The sequence below is a fragment of the Mastigoproctus giganteus genome, chromosome 6 (genome assembly GCF_048544385.1).
Source record: "Mastigoproctus giganteus isolate SK-2022 chromosome 6, ASM4854438v1, whole genome shotgun sequence".
In the NCBI taxonomy this organism is placed as follows: domain Eukaryota; kingdom Metazoa; phylum Arthropoda; class Arachnida; order Uropygi; family Thelyphonidae; genus Mastigoproctus; species Mastigoproctus giganteus.
The window spans coordinates 86,621,243-86,642,516 of record NC_143580.1 but is presented as its reverse complement, the minus strand read 5'-3'; the positions used below and the strand labels follow the sequence as shown (position 1 = coordinate 86,642,516).

Below are 21,274 nucleotides of genomic sequence, written 5' to 3'. Positions count from 1 at the left end.
CAAAGGCGAATCGTGTATAAGCGAATTCGGTTCGTGTTATATAAGATAACGTTCCCCTATTTATAAATCGTGTATGATCGAATTCGTGTAATGTAAACACGTGTTATACGAGGACCGACTGTATTGCTTCCTCTTCATCAAAAACACTGGGTTTTCTCTTTTACTCTCGGCATTACTTATTTTTTCCAAACAGTTGTTGACTCTAGAAATCACAAATCCACCATGCCATGGAATATTGTTCCCACATCTGGGGTGGTGCCCTCAAAACCTCTCTCAGGCTTCTAGACTCCATTCAAAAGAGGGTAGTTAGGTTAATCAATGTCTCATCTCTAACAGAGTTTCTATTTCTGTTGCATGCCTTTTCTACAGGGTATCTCAAAAATATTGGTACAAACGTTTAGGGGAGGTAGGTAACATCTAAAGGATGTGAATCGCATAGGAACCAGAAACTAGAAAGAATCGCATAACCAGAAACATCACCATAAGTCGGTAGACGGCATGGTAATCGCCACACGAAGAGCTCGCATCGATATATGAACTGTGAGCTGGCAGGCAGGCACCTAGTATATGGATTAGCAGAGGGCAATGGATGTGCTGCTTAATGAATTTATGTAGAATGCTTCCCAGACAGACAGACATGTACCGGACCACCATTTGTTTGCACGTGTGCTTCAAAATTTGTGCGATTATGGGTCATTTAGAAGTAACAGGAGTAGAGCAGGCAGACCACGTTCCATGCGAACTCCCACCATGGAAGAAAGTGTGTTGAATGCCATCCAGAATAATCCTACTACCAGCACACATGCCGTTGCCTCTGCCTTAAGGAATCTCGTTGCAGTGTACAGCGTGTCTTGCACAACGATTCCTTACACCCCTTTCATCTCCAAAGGGTTCAGTTACTGCTCCCCCAAGATCATCCTGCACGTGTGGCTTTTGCTCAGTGGTTTCTCCAAGAAAGTGTTCAAGACTTGAATTTTCCAGCCTATGTTTTGTTCATGGATGAGGCTTATTTCACTCGGGAAGGCTTATTCAATCAGCACAATGCTCATGTGTGGGCTCACGACAACTCACACGGTGTGCACCCCCATGCGGGACAACATCACTTCCCAATAAATGTGTGGGCAGGTATGGTCGGTGACTGCTTAGTCAGCCCATACCTGATTACCATCCCGCATGAACTCCGCTAAATATCGGATCTCTCTTGAACAAGTTCCACAAGGATTACTTGATGATGTTCCAGCAAATGTGAGATGCAACATTTGGTTTCAACATGACGGGGCTCCTGCCCATTATGGAAGGTGTGTTCGTGACCATTTGAACAGGCGTTTTGGGCGTTGATGGAATGTCCATGGTGGAACCGTTGCCTGGCCCCCACGCTCACCTGATTTATCGAGCTTTGATTTCTTTCTGTGGGGGGCCCTCAAATCTATCGTATATGAATCGCCTGTGAAGACGGAAATGGATCTCGTAGCGAGACTCGTCTGTGCTGCTGCTACTGTCAAAGAAACTCCAGGTGTATTCGACCGTGTCCGCCAATCCATGCTGCGTCAGTGTCACGCATGCATCGCGGCTCATGGTGGAACCTTCGAGCATCTGTTGTAACATCATGAAATGCATCCATCTCATACTCCATTGTTAATATTATGTCAAATAAATGTTTGCCACTAATTACTGTCTTGTGTTATTTCTGCTTCTTGTGCCTCTACTACTACTCTACTACTTTCCCGTGACGTTTCCGGTTATGGGTTCCTATGCGATTCACATTCCTTTAGATGTTACCTACCTCCCCTAAACGTTTGTACCAATATTTTTGAGACACCCTATATAGATACTTGCATGTTCTTCTGAATTGGCTTCTATAATTCTCTCTCTCTCTCAAAAAAACTCTCTCTTTCAAAGCAGTCCAAACATGTGCCTCAACTAGTCAACATTCTTTTACTGTCCAATTTCAAACTCATAGAACCAACATTTCTTCTTCCTCATTTATGCATTCAACTTCTGTTTTCTGGAACAACCTTCCTTCATAAGTATTTCCTGAAAATTACAATCTACATAAGTTCAAGTCTAATGTGAACAAGTATCTTCTTTCAACTTTTCAACCTTCAACCCATGCACGGCACTAAGTACTATAGGTTCTAAAAAAAGTACCTAACCTATATATAATGATGACTCTTGAGAATGAAAAAAAATTTAGTATGGAAAACATATTTGTTTAACATGATATACTGCAAGATAGTAAACTAATTATAAGGAATTGTGGTTGATGTGATTTCTTTCTTTGGCAAATTCTTTACTTTTTATTATTAGTTATATTTTGTTATTATATAGTTAGTTAGTTATTTGGTTTTTTTTTTAGGAGCATTAGCAACTAAGGCCATATTGCTCCAGGATATGCGGTGGTCATTCCCTGACCTTTCCGCATCCTCCGTATTTGGTTGTGACGGGTTCGAACCCCTGTCTAATCAAGAAGCGTGTGCTACGCACTGCTGCTCCTTCCCACCTGGCTACAGAGGCGCCTTATATTTTGTAGTTTACAATAATATACCTATGTAAATCTAAGCAGACGGCATTACAGAATTTTTATTATGAACCCCTGGAACACTTTCACGAACCCCTGGAGGTTTGCGAACCACTGGTCTAGACAATTCCTGAGCAAATGTTATGCGTAAATACAAGCAGTTCTCACTTTACGAGTTCTTTACGAGTTTTTTTCCCCAAGTATCAAGTATCAACAAAATCTAAAATATGAACATTAATTGCAAAAAATGAATGTTAAACATTCATAAATACTGCATTTCAAACCACGTGTGTAGCTATACAATAGTGTTCCCCACTTTATGATATTAATCAGTTCCAGAGACACCATCGTATTTAAAATATCGTAATGTGAACCCAATAACACTGTGTTTTGGTAATTCATTTCAAGATCTCAGAAGTTGAAATTTTTGCTATATAACTAAGCTATTTATCTCTCTAAAATGTCATTTTTAAGGTCAAGAGCATGATTTTAAGGCCATATAAAAGGTCGTGAGCGTGGTGTGTAAATTGTATTCCTTACTTTTTTTTTTTTTGTTAGTTGTTGGCACATTAGCTTCTGTGGCCATAATGCACCTCCCAAAGTTTTTGCATTTTACTCTGATACAAGCCTGAGGCGGGATTCAAACCCACGACCTTTGGATTCCCAGGCAGGCACTTTACCCACCTGTCTAGCCCAGTCAGCTGTATTACTTACCAATTCAAATCATTAAAATGCACTACACTTTCATTGTTATCACATGTTCTGTTATAAGAATCAATTTTAAACACCTTTGTGATATTTTTCTAAAGCACATTTCTGAAGGTCACGACCATAAAACAATAAAAACAATTTGCCCTTTCCGATTTATTGGGCTTTTCTGTTACTGCAAGCAATTATAAATGGGTGGTAAACTATCTTCTTGCATTTGCAAAAATACAGATAGCTGGAATTGTGTGGTTTTTTATGTTATTATGGTTAAATGTATTTCCCCTTTACTGAAATCTTCAATTGTATAAAAAACAAATAAATTTTCAGAATCTTCTCTTCTCTTCATTCCTTTTTTTTTTAAGCTTCATAAACTTGTTACACCATGCGAATCGTGTTAGTTCTAATTTGTGTGTGCCGTTAAAAAATGCTTATGCATGCAATCGTGAAATTATAATTAAAAGAGAAGATTATCTCGGAAACAAATGCCTCTTGAAAAATTCTGAAGAAAATGACTCCTTGTGCAACAAACCAACGAGTGCCGAGCCAATAATGAGTGATAAACAAGTGTGCATTTAGTCGATGATGATGAAGAATAAACATTCTTTAACATTTGTAAGTCGTAAATAATTTCTCGATTATTATAATTCACGTGATTTTATAGGCTACTTTTCATTTCTTTGGATAAATCAATCATTGTTTAAACATAAAGTAATTAGCGACCAACGGAAAGTGCAAGTGGTGGCAGTGCCAGGAAATGAAACAAAATTGATTTAGAGATGAAGGTGAAAATGATTAAGTACAAAGCAGAACAAAGTTTGTCATCTATTGCAAGGGAAATAGGTCTCACTGCTTCAACAGTGAATACTATTTTAAAGGATAGTGACCTTATAAAAGAACATGTCAAAGGGTCAACGCACTTAAGATCAACAGTGTTCGGGTGTTATATTGGAGATGGAACAGCTGTTAATAATATGGATGGAAAATCAGATTAAGAAGCGAGTTCCCCTGAGTCTAATGACCATTCAAGCAAAAGCAAGAAGTATTTATGAATATATTAAGGATAAGTACGGCGAACCCTAACCCAAGTTCGTGGCAAGCAACGATTGGTTTAATAGGTTCAATCATCGTGTTGGTTTTCACAACATTAAAGTATGCGGTGAAGTCTCCAGTGCCGATTCTGCAGCTGCAGAGAAATTTTGTAATGTGTTGGAAAAAATTATTAATGAAAGCAGCTATTCAACGCAGCAAATTTTTAACTTTGACGAGACTCTGTATTGGAAAAAAATGCCATATCGAACACACATTGCCAAAGAGGAAGAGACAATGCCAGGTTTCAAGGCTTCAAAAGATAGGACCATGCTCTTGCTTGTGGCTAATGCAGCGGGAGATTACAAATTAATACTACTGTTTTGTACCATTCTGCAAATCCTCATGCATTGAAGGGCATCAATAATGCCACCCTATCCATACATTTCCGATCGAATCAGACAGCACGGATAATAATATCTCTCTTTGAAGATTGGTTTAATTGCTGCTTCATTCCCGAGGTTGAAAAATATTATAAAGACAACGACATTCCTTTCAAGATTTTGCTTCTATTAGATAATTCTCTTGGATATCCTACACATCTAGATGATTTAAATTCAAATGTGAGAGTCATATTTCTACCACCAAACATAACTTCACTCATCCAACGTATGGATCAGGGTGTTATTTCGAATTTAAAAGCATACTACAGGTAGTTCTCAACTTTACGAGTTAATTCGTTCCTAGCACGCGCTCGTAATGCGAAAACTCATAAAGCGTGAATTTATTTCCCACAGATATAAATCAATCATTGTTTAAACATAAATTAATTTCATTGTTAAGAACATAACCATTATTTTTAACCTTAATAAGGAAGTGTATGCAGCATCAGCCAAAACAAAAAAAAAAAAAAAAAAAATTACCCCCAGGTCCTTTTCATTCTCATCAATATGATTTATAAATTTCTTTTCATTCTCATCAATATCATTTATATACCATCGTCAATATCATTTATAAATACAGAAAACAACAATGGACCAAACACTGAACCCTGAGGGACTCCACTAATAACATTAGTCCACGAAGAGCAGTGTCCATTGATTACCACTCTCTGTCTTCTCCCACTCAACCATCACTTTATCCATAGCAGCAATTTGCCTCCAATGCCACATGGCTCCAATTTGTGCAGCAGTCTTCCATGTGCAACAGTATCAAAAGCCTTTCTAAGATCCAAATATATGATATCAAAATTACCGTATTTCCCCGTGTATAAGACGCAACTTTTTTCGAAAAATTTGGGGTCTAAAAACTGGGTGCGTCTTATACAATGGTTGTAGATTTTTTTTACTTGCATTTCCCGCTTTTCACGCTTGTTGTCTTTGAGCTCATTGTTTCGCACTCGTTACTGGTATATTAGGTTATGTTTTGCCACGTTCTGCCCAGAAATGGCTCAGAAAAGATTTTCGTACAGTGCTGAATTCAAGTTAAAAGTGATCCAGTTTGCAAAAGTGAATTGAAATCGTGCTGCTGAACTTAAGTTTGGTCCTCCTCCAACTGAGAAAACAATCCAAGACTGGCTACGGGAAGAAGAAACCCTACTGAAAATGCCACGGCAGAAGAAGGCCATTAGAGGCAAGTCAAAAAATGGCCTAATTTAGAGAGGGAATTAAAGATATAGATTGAGGAACAAAGGGCAATTGGAATTCCTGTGTCCACAGAGATGGTTCAGCATGAGGCAAGAAGAATTGCTGATGAAAAAGAAGTAACTGATTTCAAAGGACACAATTGGTGCTTCAGGTTCATGAAATGGAATGGAATAAACATGCATACATGCACCAGACTTGTCCAAAAGATGACTGAAAGCAGAAGGTTCTTGAATTTCATCGTTTTGTCATTCAATGTCAGAAGACACATCAGTTTGGGCTGGGACAGATTGCAAATATGGACAAAGTCCCCCTTCAATTTGATGTCCCAAGTAACAGAACTGTTGATAAGAGGGGGTGAAAACTGTAACTGTGAAGACAAGTGGACATGAAAAGAGCCATTATACAGTTGTTCTAGCTTGTTGAGCCAACAGAACCAAGCTGCTTCCTATGCTGATTTTCAAATGCAAAACAATGCCAAAAGAAGACATTCCTCAAGGAGTGATCATCCACGTTCATAACAAGGGTTGGATGGATGAGGATGGGATGAAGATCTGGTTTGAGAAAGTTTGGAGCAGGAGACCAGGTGGGCTCTTACGCAAACCTGCCCTACTGGTCCTTGATCACTTCAGGGCACACATAACAAAAAATACAAAGAAGATTGCTGCAGAGCAAACAACAAAACGTGCCGTCATACCTTGACACGCCAGCTCCAACCACTTGATGTCCAGCAATAACAAACCCTTCAAAGCTGACATGAGAGACGAATGGAACCAATGGATGAAGTCTTCCGGGGACAATTTGACACCAGCAGGAGGAGTGAAGAAACCAACTATAGGAGAAGTTTGTACCTGGGTGAAAAGAGTCTGGGATAATATCAAGATTGAGATCATTGTCAAGTCATTTAAGAAGTATGGCATTTCACATGCCACAGATGGAACTGAGGACGAGGCAATATATGAAGACAGTGATTCGTCATCACAGATGAGGACAAGCTAATGGATGGGAGTTTTGACAGTGATGAGTTGTATGAATTTTATGATGAATAAAACTTGAGTTCATTTCCTTTGTGACGACATCATAGTATTCAATCAAATTGGTCAGACAAGACTTCCCCTTAACAAAACCACACTGCCGAGCTATAACTGAAGTCTTGTCTAGATGATCCTGCAGTGCTTCTTTAACCAGTGCCTCCATTAATTTCTATGGAATACAAGTTAAACTAATAGGTCTATAATTATGTGTGTTTCCCTTTAATCCTCCTTTGTGAATTCAGGTCATATTTGCCCATCTCCAGTCGATGGGTACCTCCCTTGAGTCCAAGGAAGCTCTCATAATTATGGCTAAGGGTTTGCTTACTTCCTTTGCTGCCTCCTTTAATATAACTGGATAGATCCCATCCACCCCAGGTGCGTTTTTTATGTTTATCTTCAACAATTTCTCCTCCACTTTCCTCTCAGTTATTACAAATTCATCTAGCTCACTGCCAGAGTTTAATTCACAGGTGGCATTTCCTTCCCTGATTAACTCCTCATGTGTGAATGCAGTTGCAAAATACTCATTTAGTTTGTTAGCCACCTGAGCAGGATCATCAACTGTTGAACCATCAATATCCAGTGGACCAATCTGATTCATCCCCTTCCTTCTAGAGTTTACATAAGTAAAGAACTGTTTGCTGTTTTTCTTTGCATCCTTTGCCAAAGTTTTCTCATAATCTGCCTTTCCCTGCCTAATCTCCTTTGTGACTTGGTTACAGCCCAGCTTATATCTATCTTAGGCTTCCATGTCACCCATTAAATTATATGTATCCCATGCATTTTCCTTCTCTGCCACATGTCTCATTAGTTCATCTGACATCCATTTAGGCCTAAGCCTTGAACAATATTCCTTAGTTGGTAGGTAAAGCCTAGTAGCTTCCAAGATTAATTCTTTGAATGCCTCCCATTTTGAATTTGCTGTTGGTAACATCATCAGTTGTTCCCACCATATAGAATTTAAATACTATCTTCTCAGATCTCTGTAGTCGACTTTACGAAAGCAAAACATCTTCCATTTACCCCCAATGGTAATTACCTCTTTGAGTAAATCCCACTTCAGCACACTGTGATCCCTGCCACCTAGTGGTTCCTTTATCTGCAGATTCTTAATGCATGAAGAATCACTACTGATAATCAGATCAAGAGTATTACTTCCTCTAGTTGCCTCCTGAACATGCTGATGTAGAAAACAAACATCCAATAAATTCACAAAAACCTTGCTAGTGTGTGAGTGACCAACCCACAAATTCCATTCAATATCCTGGAAATTAAAAACCCCCATTATAAGACTCTCTGATTTGCTGGCCCACTATTTCCCTGTACAGTTTTTTTATTATACAAAGGGTACTAGGAAAGTTTTGCAATACAGCTTTGTTTATTTAATTTTTTCAAAGTAATTTCCTCTACATTCAATACACCTCTCCATCCTCCGAAACCAATCTTTAAACCAGTTCTGCCAAGTTTCACTAGGGAGTAAAGCACACTCGTTGTCCCAAGCCCGTAGAAGGTCCTCATCACTGGAAAACCGCCTCCCTTTTAGCTTCATTTTCACATGCGGGAACAGTGCAAAGTCGCAGGGAGCAAGGTCTGGACTGTAGGGAGGGTGCTCGAGAAGTTTCAGTCCTGTCGTGGTCAAACATTCGGTGCAGGCTTTGGCGCGGTGAGCTGAGCATTATCGTGATGGAGGTACCAGGTGTCCATTCTTGACTTTGGCCGCAGGTTCTTCATAGATCCAATGACTTTAGGCAGGCATTGTTCAGTATACCACTTAGCTGTGACTGTCTTCTGCGTGTCCAAAACGACACGTTCCACAATTCCACTCGATTTGAAAAATACAGCTATCATTTTCTTCTTTACAGATCGGGATTTTCTGACAATTACGGGTGTGTCGTCATCATCAAAGACCCAAACTTTGTTTTGAGCGTTGGTCGGCAGATCGTAATAGTACAGCCAAGTCTCGTCACCTGTCACGATGTTGTTCACATACCGAGATTGTCCCTTATCAAACTTTTTTAACATCTCCCGGCACCAAGTCACACGTCGTGTCATCTGCTCTTCAGTCAGTTGATGCGGCACCCAGAGAGAACAAAGTTTCTTCACGTGCAAATGATCTTGCAGAATCGAGTGAATTGCTGGTGCATTTAGGCCCAAAGTATCCTCTAACTGTTGGTAGGTCACTCACCTGTTTTCGTCAAGCATTTTCCTCACAGCAGTAACTTTTTCCTCCGTAACTGACGTTCGTGGCCTTCCTGGCCTCTCAGAATCCTCCAGAGTGAAATTTCCCCTTTGGAATTCTCTATACCACCTGAATATCGTTGTACGATGTGGACAATCATCATCTAGCGCAAGAGTCATTTCTTCTAAGCACTGGTCTATAGTTAAACCACGCACGAAATTATACCGCAAAACTGTCCTTATCCCATTTCGTGACCACGATGCCATCACAAGCACTTTACACTCTCACTACCAATGAATAACTGAGCCCATCGACTTGGCGCGGCGGCTACTATGCACGTATGAACATGTCTCAACATGCAGAAACAAGCAGCTTCCTGTGATTCATTGTTGCATCATATTGCAAAACTTTCCTAGTACCCTTTGTACTTATCAGAGTCATTAATCCTATAAAACACCCCTACTTTCAATTTTGATCTCCCAATGATTATGTCACACCAAACTGACTTTGGTGTGACATAATCATTGGGCACGTCTATTTCCGCACGTCTATCCTACATCTGTTTTTCCTCAATTTGAATTTATGCCCTCTCAGGTGATTATTCTGAGCAAGAGGAAGAATCCCATCGGCACTGAGCATGCTCGAACCATTCAAGGCTTTATAAACCTCTATCAGATCACCTCGCTGGTGCCTAGTCTCCAGACACTGTAATTTGCAAAAGTTAAGTCTTCTTCGTAAGAGCAATCCTTTGTTCCATTCACTAATCTTGTTGCCCTTCTCTGTACTCGTTCCAGCAGCTCTACATCCTTCTTGAAATGAGGCCCCCATGCCTGTATACAGTACTCTAGGTGGTGTGGCCTGACTATTGCTTTATACAAGGGAATAATCACCTCCTAATCCCTGCTAGAAAAATTCCTATATATCATTGACAATAACACCATATCTGCCTGCACAATGACCCCCAGGTCCCTTTCATTCTCTACCACTGTCAGTGTAGTACCACAGAGTTGATACATTGCTCTGGGGTTGCTGTTTCCTATATGTAGTACTTTATTTGTCAATGTTATACTTCATTTGCCACCTCTCAGCCCATCTGCTCAACCTTTCCAGATCCTGTTGCAGCAGCATAGTGTCAGTAGTGTCCTTGACAACCCTGCCAGCCTTCGTATTGTCTGCAAACTTGGACATTAAGCTGGATATACCATCATCAATATCATTTATAAATACAGAAAACAATAATGGACCCAATACTGAACCCTAAGGGACTCCACTAATAACATTAGTCCACGATGAGCAGTGTCCATTGATTACCACTCTCTGTCTTCTCCCCCTAAACCACCCCTTTATCCATAGCAGCAATTTGTCTCCAATGCCACACTGCTCCAATTAGTGCAGCAGTCTTCCATGTGCAACAGTATCAAAAGCCTTTCTAAGATCCAAGTATATAATATCAAAGTTATTCCCTGCATCCAGTTCTTTTGTGACTGCATCATAGTATCCAATCAAATTGGTCAGGCAAGACTTCCCCTTAACAAAACCATGCTGTGTCCGAGCTATAACTGAAGTCTTGTCTAGATGATCCTGCAGTGCTTCTTTAAACAGTGCTTTCATTAATTTTCCTGGAACAGAAATTAAACTCACAGGCCTATAATTACTTGTGTCAACCTTTGATCCTGCTTTGTGAATTAGGGTCACATTTGCACTTCTCCGGTCCGTGGGTACCTCCCCTGAGTCCAAGGAAGCTTTCATAATTGGCTAAGGGTTACAATTTCTCCTCCACTTTACTCTCAGTTATTATAAAATTCTCTAGCTTACTGCCAGAGTTCAATACACCTCTGGCATTCCGCTCGCAATAACTTCTCATGTATGAATGTCGATGCAAAATATTCATTTAGTTTGTTAGCTACCTGAGCAGGATCATCAACAGTTGACCCATCGATATCAAGTGGACCAATCTGATTCATCCCCTTCCTTATAGAGTTCACATAAGTAAAGAACTCTTTGCTGTTTTTCTTTGCATCCCTTGGCAAAGATTTCTCGTAATCTGCCTTTGCCTGCCTAACCTCCTTTGTAACTTGGTTACAGATCAACTTGTATCTATCACAGGCTTCTGTGTCACGTGTTAATTTATATGTATCCCATGCATTTTTCTTCTCTGCCATATGTCTCATTAATTCATCTGACATCCATTTAGGCCTAGACCTTGAACAATATTTCTTAGTTGGTATGTAAAGCCTAGTAGCTTCCAAGATAAGTCCTTTGAATGCTTCACATTTTGAATTTGCTGTTGGTAACATCATCAATTGGTCCCACTGTATAGAATTTAAATACTGTCTCAGTCCATCGTAGTTGCCTTTACGAAAGCAATAACCCTTCCCTTTACCCCTAATGGTAGTTATCTCTTTGAGTAAATCCCACATCAGCACACTGTGATCACTGCCACCTAGTGGTTCATTTATCTGCAGATTCTTAATGCATGAAGAATCACTACTGATAATAAAATCAAGAGTATTACTCCTTCAATTGCGTCCCGAACATGCTGATGTAGAAAACAATCATCCAATAAATCCACAAAAGCCTTGCTAGTGTGTGAGTGACCAGCCCCCAAATTCCAGTCAATATCTGGGAAATTAAAATCCACCATAATAAGACTCTCTGATTTACTGGCCCACTCTATTTCCCTGTACAGTTTCTTATTATACTCATCAGAGTCATTAGGCCTATAGCACACTCCTACTCTCAATTTTGATCTCCCAATGCTTATGTCACACCAAACTGACTCGACACTGCACTGTCCAGCGATGTCGACTGGCTTCACTTCCTTGGATTTTATATATTTCTTAACTAATAACATAACCCCTCCTCCCTTCCTATCCTGTCTATCCTTTCTGTAGACATTGTACTCCCCAAATTCCAGTTCTGCATTCCTTATATCTGTGTGACACCACGTCTCTGAAATCCAAGCAATATCTGCCTTTGATGTTTTGAGCAATACGTCAAATTCATCAAATTTATTTACTAAACTCCTAGCATTGGTGTACACGCAAGTATACATGCACCTGTTCTTTTTCTTAGCTACCCTAACACAACCCATGTGTTTACTTGTACTTCAATGATTCCCAGCAGTCTCTAAAATATCCTGCATCTTATTTTCCAGGTTGCTGCTCATTCCAATAGAAGCAGTGCAAGAATCACTTTCACCTCTGCCAGTGGCTACTGTTAATCTTTTAGTCCTTGTATCCCCCCAATCTAGCAGTTTTCCGACCCACCTAACACTGCCTCGATAGCATCAGCAAACATTCTTGCACCCTTTCTATTTAAGTGTATCCCTTCCCTGTAGAAGCAGTCTCTCCTGTTAACAAGTACAGACCAGGCTGAAAAAAATTCTACCCCTTAAGCCTTGCACAATCTTTCCAGGGCTGAATTCATCGACAGGGCTCTCATCATATACTCCCTCCTATCGTGTCAGTGCAGAATTCGCGACACTTTCAAATTCAACCCTAATTCACGGCTTTTTTTCAACAATATTAGCATTAGCATTAGTAGAGGCATATGATGTAAGAAAGCAAGCTTATGCAGCATCAGACAAAAAAAAAAATAAATAAAACCCTTCCACTTCACCCCTCCGTTCATTCGAAATACCTGTCCAGATGAGCCTTAAATTTATTTAGGCTATCAACTTCCACAACAAGGGATGGAAGTCTGTTCCACAAACCAACTACCTGTTGGGTAAAGGCAAATTTCTGCACATCTATCCTACATCTGTCTTTCGTCAATTTGAATTTATGCCCTCTCAGGTGATTATTCTGAGCAAGAGGCAGAATCCCATCAGCATTGAGCATGCTCAAACCACTCAAGGCTTTGTACACCTCAGATCACCTCGCCGGTGCCTAGTGTCCAGACACTGTAATTTGCAAAACTTACGCCTTTCTTCGTAAGAGCAACAATTCGTTCCATTCACTAATCTTGTTGCCCTTCTCTGTACTCGTTTCAGCAGCTCTACATCCTTCTTGAAATGAGGCCTCTAGACCTGTATACAGTACTTAAGGTGCGGCCTGACCATAGCCTTATACAAAGGAATAATCACCTCCCTATCCCTGCTAGAAAAATTCCTGTATATCATTGATAAGACACCATGAGCTACTCTTGCAGCCCGTCTGAACTGCTCAGAGAACTTCATATCTGCCTGCACAATTACCCCCAGGTCCTTTTCATTCTCTACCACTGTCAGTGTAGTACCACAGAGTTGATACGTTGCTCTGGGATTGCTGTTTCCCATATGTAGTACTTTACATTTGTCAATGTTAAACTTCATTTGCCATCTCTCAGCCCATCTGCTCAACCTTTCCAGATTCTGTTTCAGCAGCATAGCGTCATTAACGTCCTTAACAACCCTGCCAACCTTTGTATCGTCTGCAAACTTGGACATTAAGCTTGATATACCATCATCAATATTATTTATAAATACAGAAAACAACAATGGACCCAACACTGAACCCTGTGGGACTCCACTAATAACATTAGTCCACGAAGATCAGCACCCATTGATTACCACCCTCTGTCTTCTCCCACTCAACCATCTTTTTATCCGTTGTAGCAACTTACCCTTAATACCATTCTGCTCCAATTTGTACAGTAGTCTTCCATGCACAACAGTGTCAAAAGCTTTCCTGAAATCCAAGTATATGATATCAAAATTACTTTTTGTATCCAGTTCCTTTGTAACCACATCATAATAACCAATCAAATTTGTCAGACAAGACTTTTCCTTAACAAACTCATGCTGTGTCTGAATTATTGCTGCAGTTTTGTCTAGATGATCCTGCAATGCATCTTTAACCAGTGACTCCATTATTTTACCTGGAACAGAAGTTAAACTAACTGGTCTGTAATTACTCGTGTCACCCTTTGATTCCCCTTTGGGAATTGGGGACACATTTGCACATCTCCAGTCCGTGGGGACCTCCCCTTCTCTCATAATTATGGCTAAGGGTTTGCTTACTTCCTTTGCCGCCTCCTTTAATATAACTGGATAGATCCCATCCACCCCAGGTGCCTTTCATATGTTTAACTTCAACAATTTCTTCTCCACTTTGTTCTCATTATTGTTCATGAGGTTGGTGAACATTATTGGAGGCAGTTGTCAATAATTAATTGCATTTGTTGTGATGAAACTGCCCAGCCCTCTTGTTTCATTGGTTCGAAGAAATATCACTAGGAGGAAAACGTTTTTAATGTATAGAGGGATAATGCATAAATCCATTACCTGTGATGTTTTTTTTTTAAAGCATAGCTATTCTACCCTCTGCTTTGTATGGTGGACTACATTCAGAGAAATATTCAAAATTGCTGGATTTTTAAAAATTTGGCATTTTTGAATATTCGATTTTTGAGGTCCCACTGTAATATAAAAACATATCATCTAACAACACTAAGTACAAAGTCTCACTTGTTAAGATCACAGATTCTAATTTCTCATGTCAAGATATTCTACTGAACACATATACAAGTGCATATCTTGTTTCTTATTTTCTCTAATAAAGGTAGAGAACAGAGACAAGAAGCATAATGATCAAATTTATGAATTCTATTTAAATTAGTAAATAATCTGGGTTGTGATTTTACAATGGCAAAATGAATTTTCTAACCAATGTAGTTTTAAATATAACAATCAAACAAAAAAAAATATAACATAATAATCAAACAAAATCAAATAAAATGAAATGTAGATATACCTATAAGAAAATCTTTGTTATGAGCACACAAGCAAAATGTGTCATAAAGTGGAACTTTTTTTTGTTTGATGAATTTCATTTTATTTTAGCCTATTGTACTAAGAATGAATTTTCATTTAATAAAAATCCAAAATAATTAAATAAATTTAATAAATAGGTGAAATAACCAAAATCAAAGTAATCAAACATTTTAACTTGTTGCAATTCTGACTTGATCGGATAAAATATTTAACTGGTTTTGGAAAATTGAAATAAAGGAATTGTTAAATACTCATTTGGTGCTTACCCTAACTTTCCAGGATATACTTTAATATAACCCACATCAGAATCAGGAGGACGAAAACGTAAAACAATTGTTGCCCTCTGACCTTCACGCCTCGTAAGATTCTGTATTGGCATGAGTTCTGTTAATTCCCTTTCATTTGGATCTAAGCAAAGATAAAGCAAATAAAAAGTAAGTATTCCAATATTATACAGAATTGTTAGATAATAAATGGAGATACAAAAGGGATTAACAAAATGCAAATTTTGCTATTTTGATGAGGGAAGGGAGGAGAGACACACAGAGACAGGAATCAAGTTTCCTGTAAAAAGTATCACATTAATTATTCAGAAGAATACACTGAATTATGGAAAAATTTCATTCAAAATATTCATGAAAAATTCCAGGACAAAGTTCCTAGCAAAAAGTGGTAAACTTAGTCATTCTATTATCTCATTCAAATGATGCTTCTAATAAGATGTACACATCTCTCACTGTCCAATTTAATTGCTACTTAAATAACATCAAGGGTTTGGTTTGCATTTTATTGGTGCATTAGCAATTATGGCTATAATGTACAAAAACCAGGTCATATAAGAGATCACAGTTAAGATTTCAGTGACCTAATGAATTAGGTCATTATGTGAAAACATAAAATAATAAAGGTATAACAATAAAAAGATAAATTTTAAATATGAGTAAAGAGGTTTAATGATTTCAAGTAGCTAAAAAGAGAAGGCACGTGGTCATTGTCAGATAAAATCTGACCGAGTGTTCATAAGCTCAGCCAGAGCTAAAAGCACTAAGATATAAAACATGTGTCTATAACATGAACAAACACTAATTTAAATGTGATGAATGGTTAAAAAGGTGCAACAATTCTCACACATAGCAGAGTCATTAGCATTAGCATAAGCATATGATGCAAGAAAGCAAGCTTATACAGCAAAAGCCAAAAAAAAAAAAAAAAAAAAAAACCCCATCCCATTTCACCCATCCATTCACTCCAAATTTTCGTTGAGGTCTGCCTTCAATTTAGTTAAGCTGTCAACTTCTACAATGACAGATGGAAGTTGGTTCCAGCCATCAACCACCTGCTTGCTAAAGATAAACTTCTGCACATCTATTCTACAACTGTCTTTTCTCAATTTCAATTTATGTCCCCTAAGGCAATTAATCTGGGCAAGAGGAAGAATCCCATCAGCATTGAGCTTGCTCAAACTATTCAAGGCCTTATACACCTCAATCTGATCACCTGGCAGGTGCCTAGTCTCCAGACACTGCAATTTGCAGAATTTAAGCCTTTCTTCATAAGAACACCCTTTGTTCCATTCACCAATCACATTGCCCTTCTTTGCAATCATTCCAGCAGCTCTACATCCTTCCTAAAACCACCACATTACTTAGAAATCAAGGTGTGGCCTGACCATTTCCTTATACAGGAGGATACTCACCTCCTTATCCCTGCTAGAAAAATTCCTGTATACCATTCAGAGGACACAATGAACTACTCTTGCGGACTGTCTGCATTGCACAATTACCCCCAGGTCTTTTTCATTCTCTACCACCCTGAGTCTAGTACCACTCAGTTGATATGTTACACTGAGGTTACTGTTACCCATATGCAGTACCTAAAATGTGTCAATGTTAAACTTCAGTTGCCACTTCTCAGCCCATCTGCTCAACTTTTCTAGATCCTGTTGCAGTAGCATACTGTCATTAGTGTCATTAATAACCCTGCCAACCTTCATATCACCTGCAAACTTGAACATTAAGCCTGGTATACCTTCAACAATATTATTAATAAATACAGAAAACAACAATGGACCCAACACTGAACCCTGGGAACTCCACTAACAACATTAGTCCACAAAAAGCAGTGTCCATTGATTGCCACTCTACTTCTCCCAATCAACCATCCCTTTATCCATAGCAGCAATTTTCCCTTAATGCCATACTACTCCAATTTGTACAGCAGTCTTCCATGTGCAAAAAATCAAAAGCTTTAATAAAATCCAAGTATATGACAAAATTATTTATTGCGTCTAGTTCCTCTGTGGCCACATCATAGTAACAAATCAAATTGGTCAGACAAGACTACCCCTCAACAAACCCATGCTGTGTAATGAACTATAACTGTAGTCTTGCCTAATGATCCCGCAGTGCTTCTTTAACCACAGCCTCCATTAATATTCCTTGGAAGAGAAGTTAAACTAATGGATCTGTAATTACTTGTGTCACCCATTGATCCTCCTTTGTGAATTGGGGTCTCATTTGCACATATTTAACCCCAGGGGCTCACATCTGGTGAGTATGGCACACCCAGGGTATGGATATCAGAAGTAGAAGGGAATCTTGGTGATTCCCTTCTACTTCTGACTCTTGTTTTCTCTCTCTATCTCTCGGTTGGTGCAGCAAAAGCATCAGGCTTCCTTGCACAATATGGCTAATTATAATAATAATAATCTCCAGTCCATGGGGACCTCCCCTGAGTCCAAGGAAGCTCTCATAATTATGGCTAAGGATTTCCTTACTTCCTTTGCTGCCTCTTTTAATATAACTGGATATATCCCATCCACCCCAGGTGCATTTCTCAAGTTTAATTTCAACAATTTTTCCTACACTTTGCTCTCATTTATGACAAAATCATTTATCTACTGACCAGAGTGCGATAAACATCTGGCATTCCTCTCCCCGAATAACTCCTCATGTGTAAATGTAGATGCAAAATACTCAATCAGTTTGTCAGCTACCCAGAATCAACGTCAGTCGAACCATTAATATCAAGGGGGCCAATCTGATCCATCCCTTTCCTTCTAGAGTTTACATACATAAAGAACCCTTTGCTGTTTTTCTTTGCATCCTTTGCCAAACATTTCTTGTAATCTGCTTTGCCTGTTTAACCTCCATTGTGACTTAATTACCGACAAACTTATATCTACCATAGGCTTCTGTGTATTTTGATAGGTTATATGCATTTTTATTCCTGGCATGAGTCTCATTAGTTCATCTGACATCCATTTAGGCGTAAACTTTGAACAATATTTCTTAGTTGGTATGAAAAGCCTAGCAGCTACCAAGATTAATTCTTTGAATGCTATCATTTTGAATTTGCTGTTAGTAACATCATCAGTTGGTCCAACTGTATAGAAAATTAAACTGTCTCAGACCACCGTAGTCATCTTTACAAAAGCAAAAACTCATCCCTTTACCCCAGATGGAAGTTACATCTTTGTGTAAATCCAACATCAGCACACTGTGATCCTGCCATCTAGTAGTTTCATTATCTGCAAATTTTTAATGCATGAAGAATCTCTGCTGATAATCAGATCAAGTGTATTTCTCCCTCTGGTTGCCTCACAAACATGCTGCTTCAGAAAACACACAGCCAATAAATCCACAAAAGCCTTACTAGTGTCCGAGTAAGCAATCTACAAGTTCTAGTTAATATCTGGGCAGTTAAAATCCCCCATTATAAGGCAAATCTGATTTACTGGCCCACTCCATTTCTCTGTACAGTAGTTGATTAAACTCATCAGAGTCATTAGGCCCATAACACACTCCTACTCACCATTTTGCCTTCCCCGTGATTATATGGACACTGCTCTTTGTGGATTAATGTTATTAGTGGAGTCCCGCAGGGTTCAATGTTGATTCTATTGTTGTTTTCGGTATTTATTAATGAAATTAATAATGGTATATCAGGCTTAATGTCTAAGTTTGCAAATGATACAAAGGTTGGCAAGGTTGTTAATGACACTAATGACAGTACGCTATTGCAACAGGATCTAGAAAATTTGAGCAGATGGGCTGAGAAGTGGCAACTGAAAGTTAACACTGAAAAATGTAAGGTACTGCATATGGATAGGAGTATAACTCCTACCAATGGTGTACATGCAAGTATACATTCACCTGTTCTTATTCTTAGCTACCCTAACTAACACAACTGATGTATTTATCTTTTCCACGATGACTCCCAGCTGTCCCTGAAATTCCCAGCACCTTGTTGTTCAGGCTGCTGCTCATTTCAATAGACGGAGTGCAAGAATAACTTTCACCTCTGCCAGCAGATACTGTTAATCTACTAGTCGGTGTATCCCTCCCAAGCTAGCAGTTTTCCGACCCACCTAACACTGCCTCAATAGCATCAACAAATATTCTTGCATGCTTTCTATTGAAGTGTATCCCCTGCCTGTAGAAGCAGTCTCTCCTGTTAACAAGCTCAGACCACGCTGAGAAAAATTGTGCACTCAGTTAAAATGTGATGAAAAATTAAAAAGGTGCCACAAGTCTCACACATAGAAAAGTCATCTTATGTATGCATGCATTTCTCAGTAGAAATGCATGCATATGATAACTATGTTCTATTCAGAAGTGAGCTAGAACAACTTCCTCTGTATGGTTCCTGTGCAGACTAGACTGCCAGTGTGGATTACAGGCTTTATCTGATATACAATTATCTGTAATCTGCCCCTGCCAAGATTGTTGTCAGTGGGAGAGTAATGTATTGCATGTTACTTGCCTATAGTTGGTATAGGGGACTATCAGGTTATGGTTAATCTGGGGTTGTGGTGACCTGGCTGAAGCATCAGCCAGTTCATTTCCCTTGATCCCAATGTGGCTTGGGATCCAGCCAAAATGAATGTCAACTCAGAAAGCCTAGTTCTGCCTTGAATTTATTTAAGCTGTCAACTTCCACAACGACAGATGGAAGTTTTTTCCAGCAATCAACTACCCGTTGGCTAAAGACAAATTTACGCACATCTATCTTACAACCGTCTTTCCTCAATTTGAATTAATTGCGCCTAAGGCAATTAATCTGGACAAGAGGAAGAATCCCATCAGCATTGAGCTTGCTCAAACTTCTACACCTCAATCAGATCACCTCACAGGCACCTAGTCTCCAAACACTACAATTTGCAGAAATTAAGCTTTTCTTCATAAGAGCACTCTTTGTTCCATTCACCAATCACATTACCCTTCTCTGTACTTGTTTCAGCATCTCTACATTCTTCCTAAAATGAGGCCTCCAGACCTGTATACAGTACTCAAGGTGTGGCCTGACATAACCTTATAAAAGGGGGTTTGTAGGTTGCTCAGTAATGAAACAAAGATGTTTGAATGAGGACTGTTTGATCAAGGCATTTATGGCTTGAAAGGCTCAAAAGTAAATTATTCATAAATAAAGAGAATATCTTTTTTTCTTTTGCAAACAGCAAAAACTAGAGGACATATACTTAAATTAAGGAAAGACAGACTGGATATAAGAAAACTTACTTTTATCCAGAGAGCTATTAACTGTTATAACTTACCACCTAAATCATAATGTGCCGGGTAAAGGACTTATTGTTCCAGGTTATAGCAATAAAGCAATACAACACTCCACTGCACTATATCGGGCTTTATTTTCACCACCATATTCATCATGCTCTCTCTCTTGCTCGCTCTCTGAGGAAGTTCTTCAGCAGACATTAAAAAAGAGATGAGATTAGCTGTTTAAATAATTTACAAAATAAAAAGGATAACACAGACAATAAGCAAAAACAAAAACACTAATTTATCTGGGCAGTTAATTGTTCGAGAAAAGGCTGAGGTGAAATCCTTTCAGTTTCAGTAGTTCAGAGTATATATCCCTTCTATGGTTTTCTCTCTTTTTTTCATTCATTCACTACCAGTGTTTATATTACATATTTTATTTTACAAATTATGTAAATAGTTAATTCTATTTTTGTTATCTGCTGAAGTGGATTACTAGAGAGAGGTAAAAAGTGTGTGGTGAAAAGGAAGCCAAATAAAATTCAGTGAAGTGCTGTCTTTTCTTCACTGGTAACTAATCATATAGTGTCATCTGCCTTTAATAATATTAATATTAAAATACCAGAACATAACAGAATCACAAGAAATTGCTCAAAAGTGTTTAAAATAACACCTGTATCATGCTAATTTAAATATGTTATTCTGTAAGACAAGAAACATTTCTGTAAGATGATAACTTTGCAATTCATATAGGCCCATCCCAAAATTTATCCTGAAATCAATAACTTCCCTGATTATTTCATGCTCCACTTTGAACTCTTAGCATTGATTATATAATCTGTAAAGATTGTTTAGATGATCCCAGTTAAGCTCAATTGAATTAATTATACAGTATCAACAATCCGTAGACCCT

General features: G+C 38.7%; 1 protein-coding gene across 1 annotated transcript in view; it reads right to left on the bottom strand.

Annotated features, from left to right (window-relative positions):
* Positions 1 to 21,274, bottom strand: part of LOC150084454 (diacylglycerol kinase theta-like) — a 457,615-nt gene that overhangs the window by 168,850 nt on the left and 267,491 nt on the right. The window contains exon 12 of the mRNA XM_090376240.1: positions 15,130 to 15,271. Coding sequence (XP_090232366.1) covers positions 15,130 to 15,271 — 142 coding nt within the window. The remainder of the gene's footprint in view (positions 1 to 15,129; positions 15,272 to 21,274) is intronic.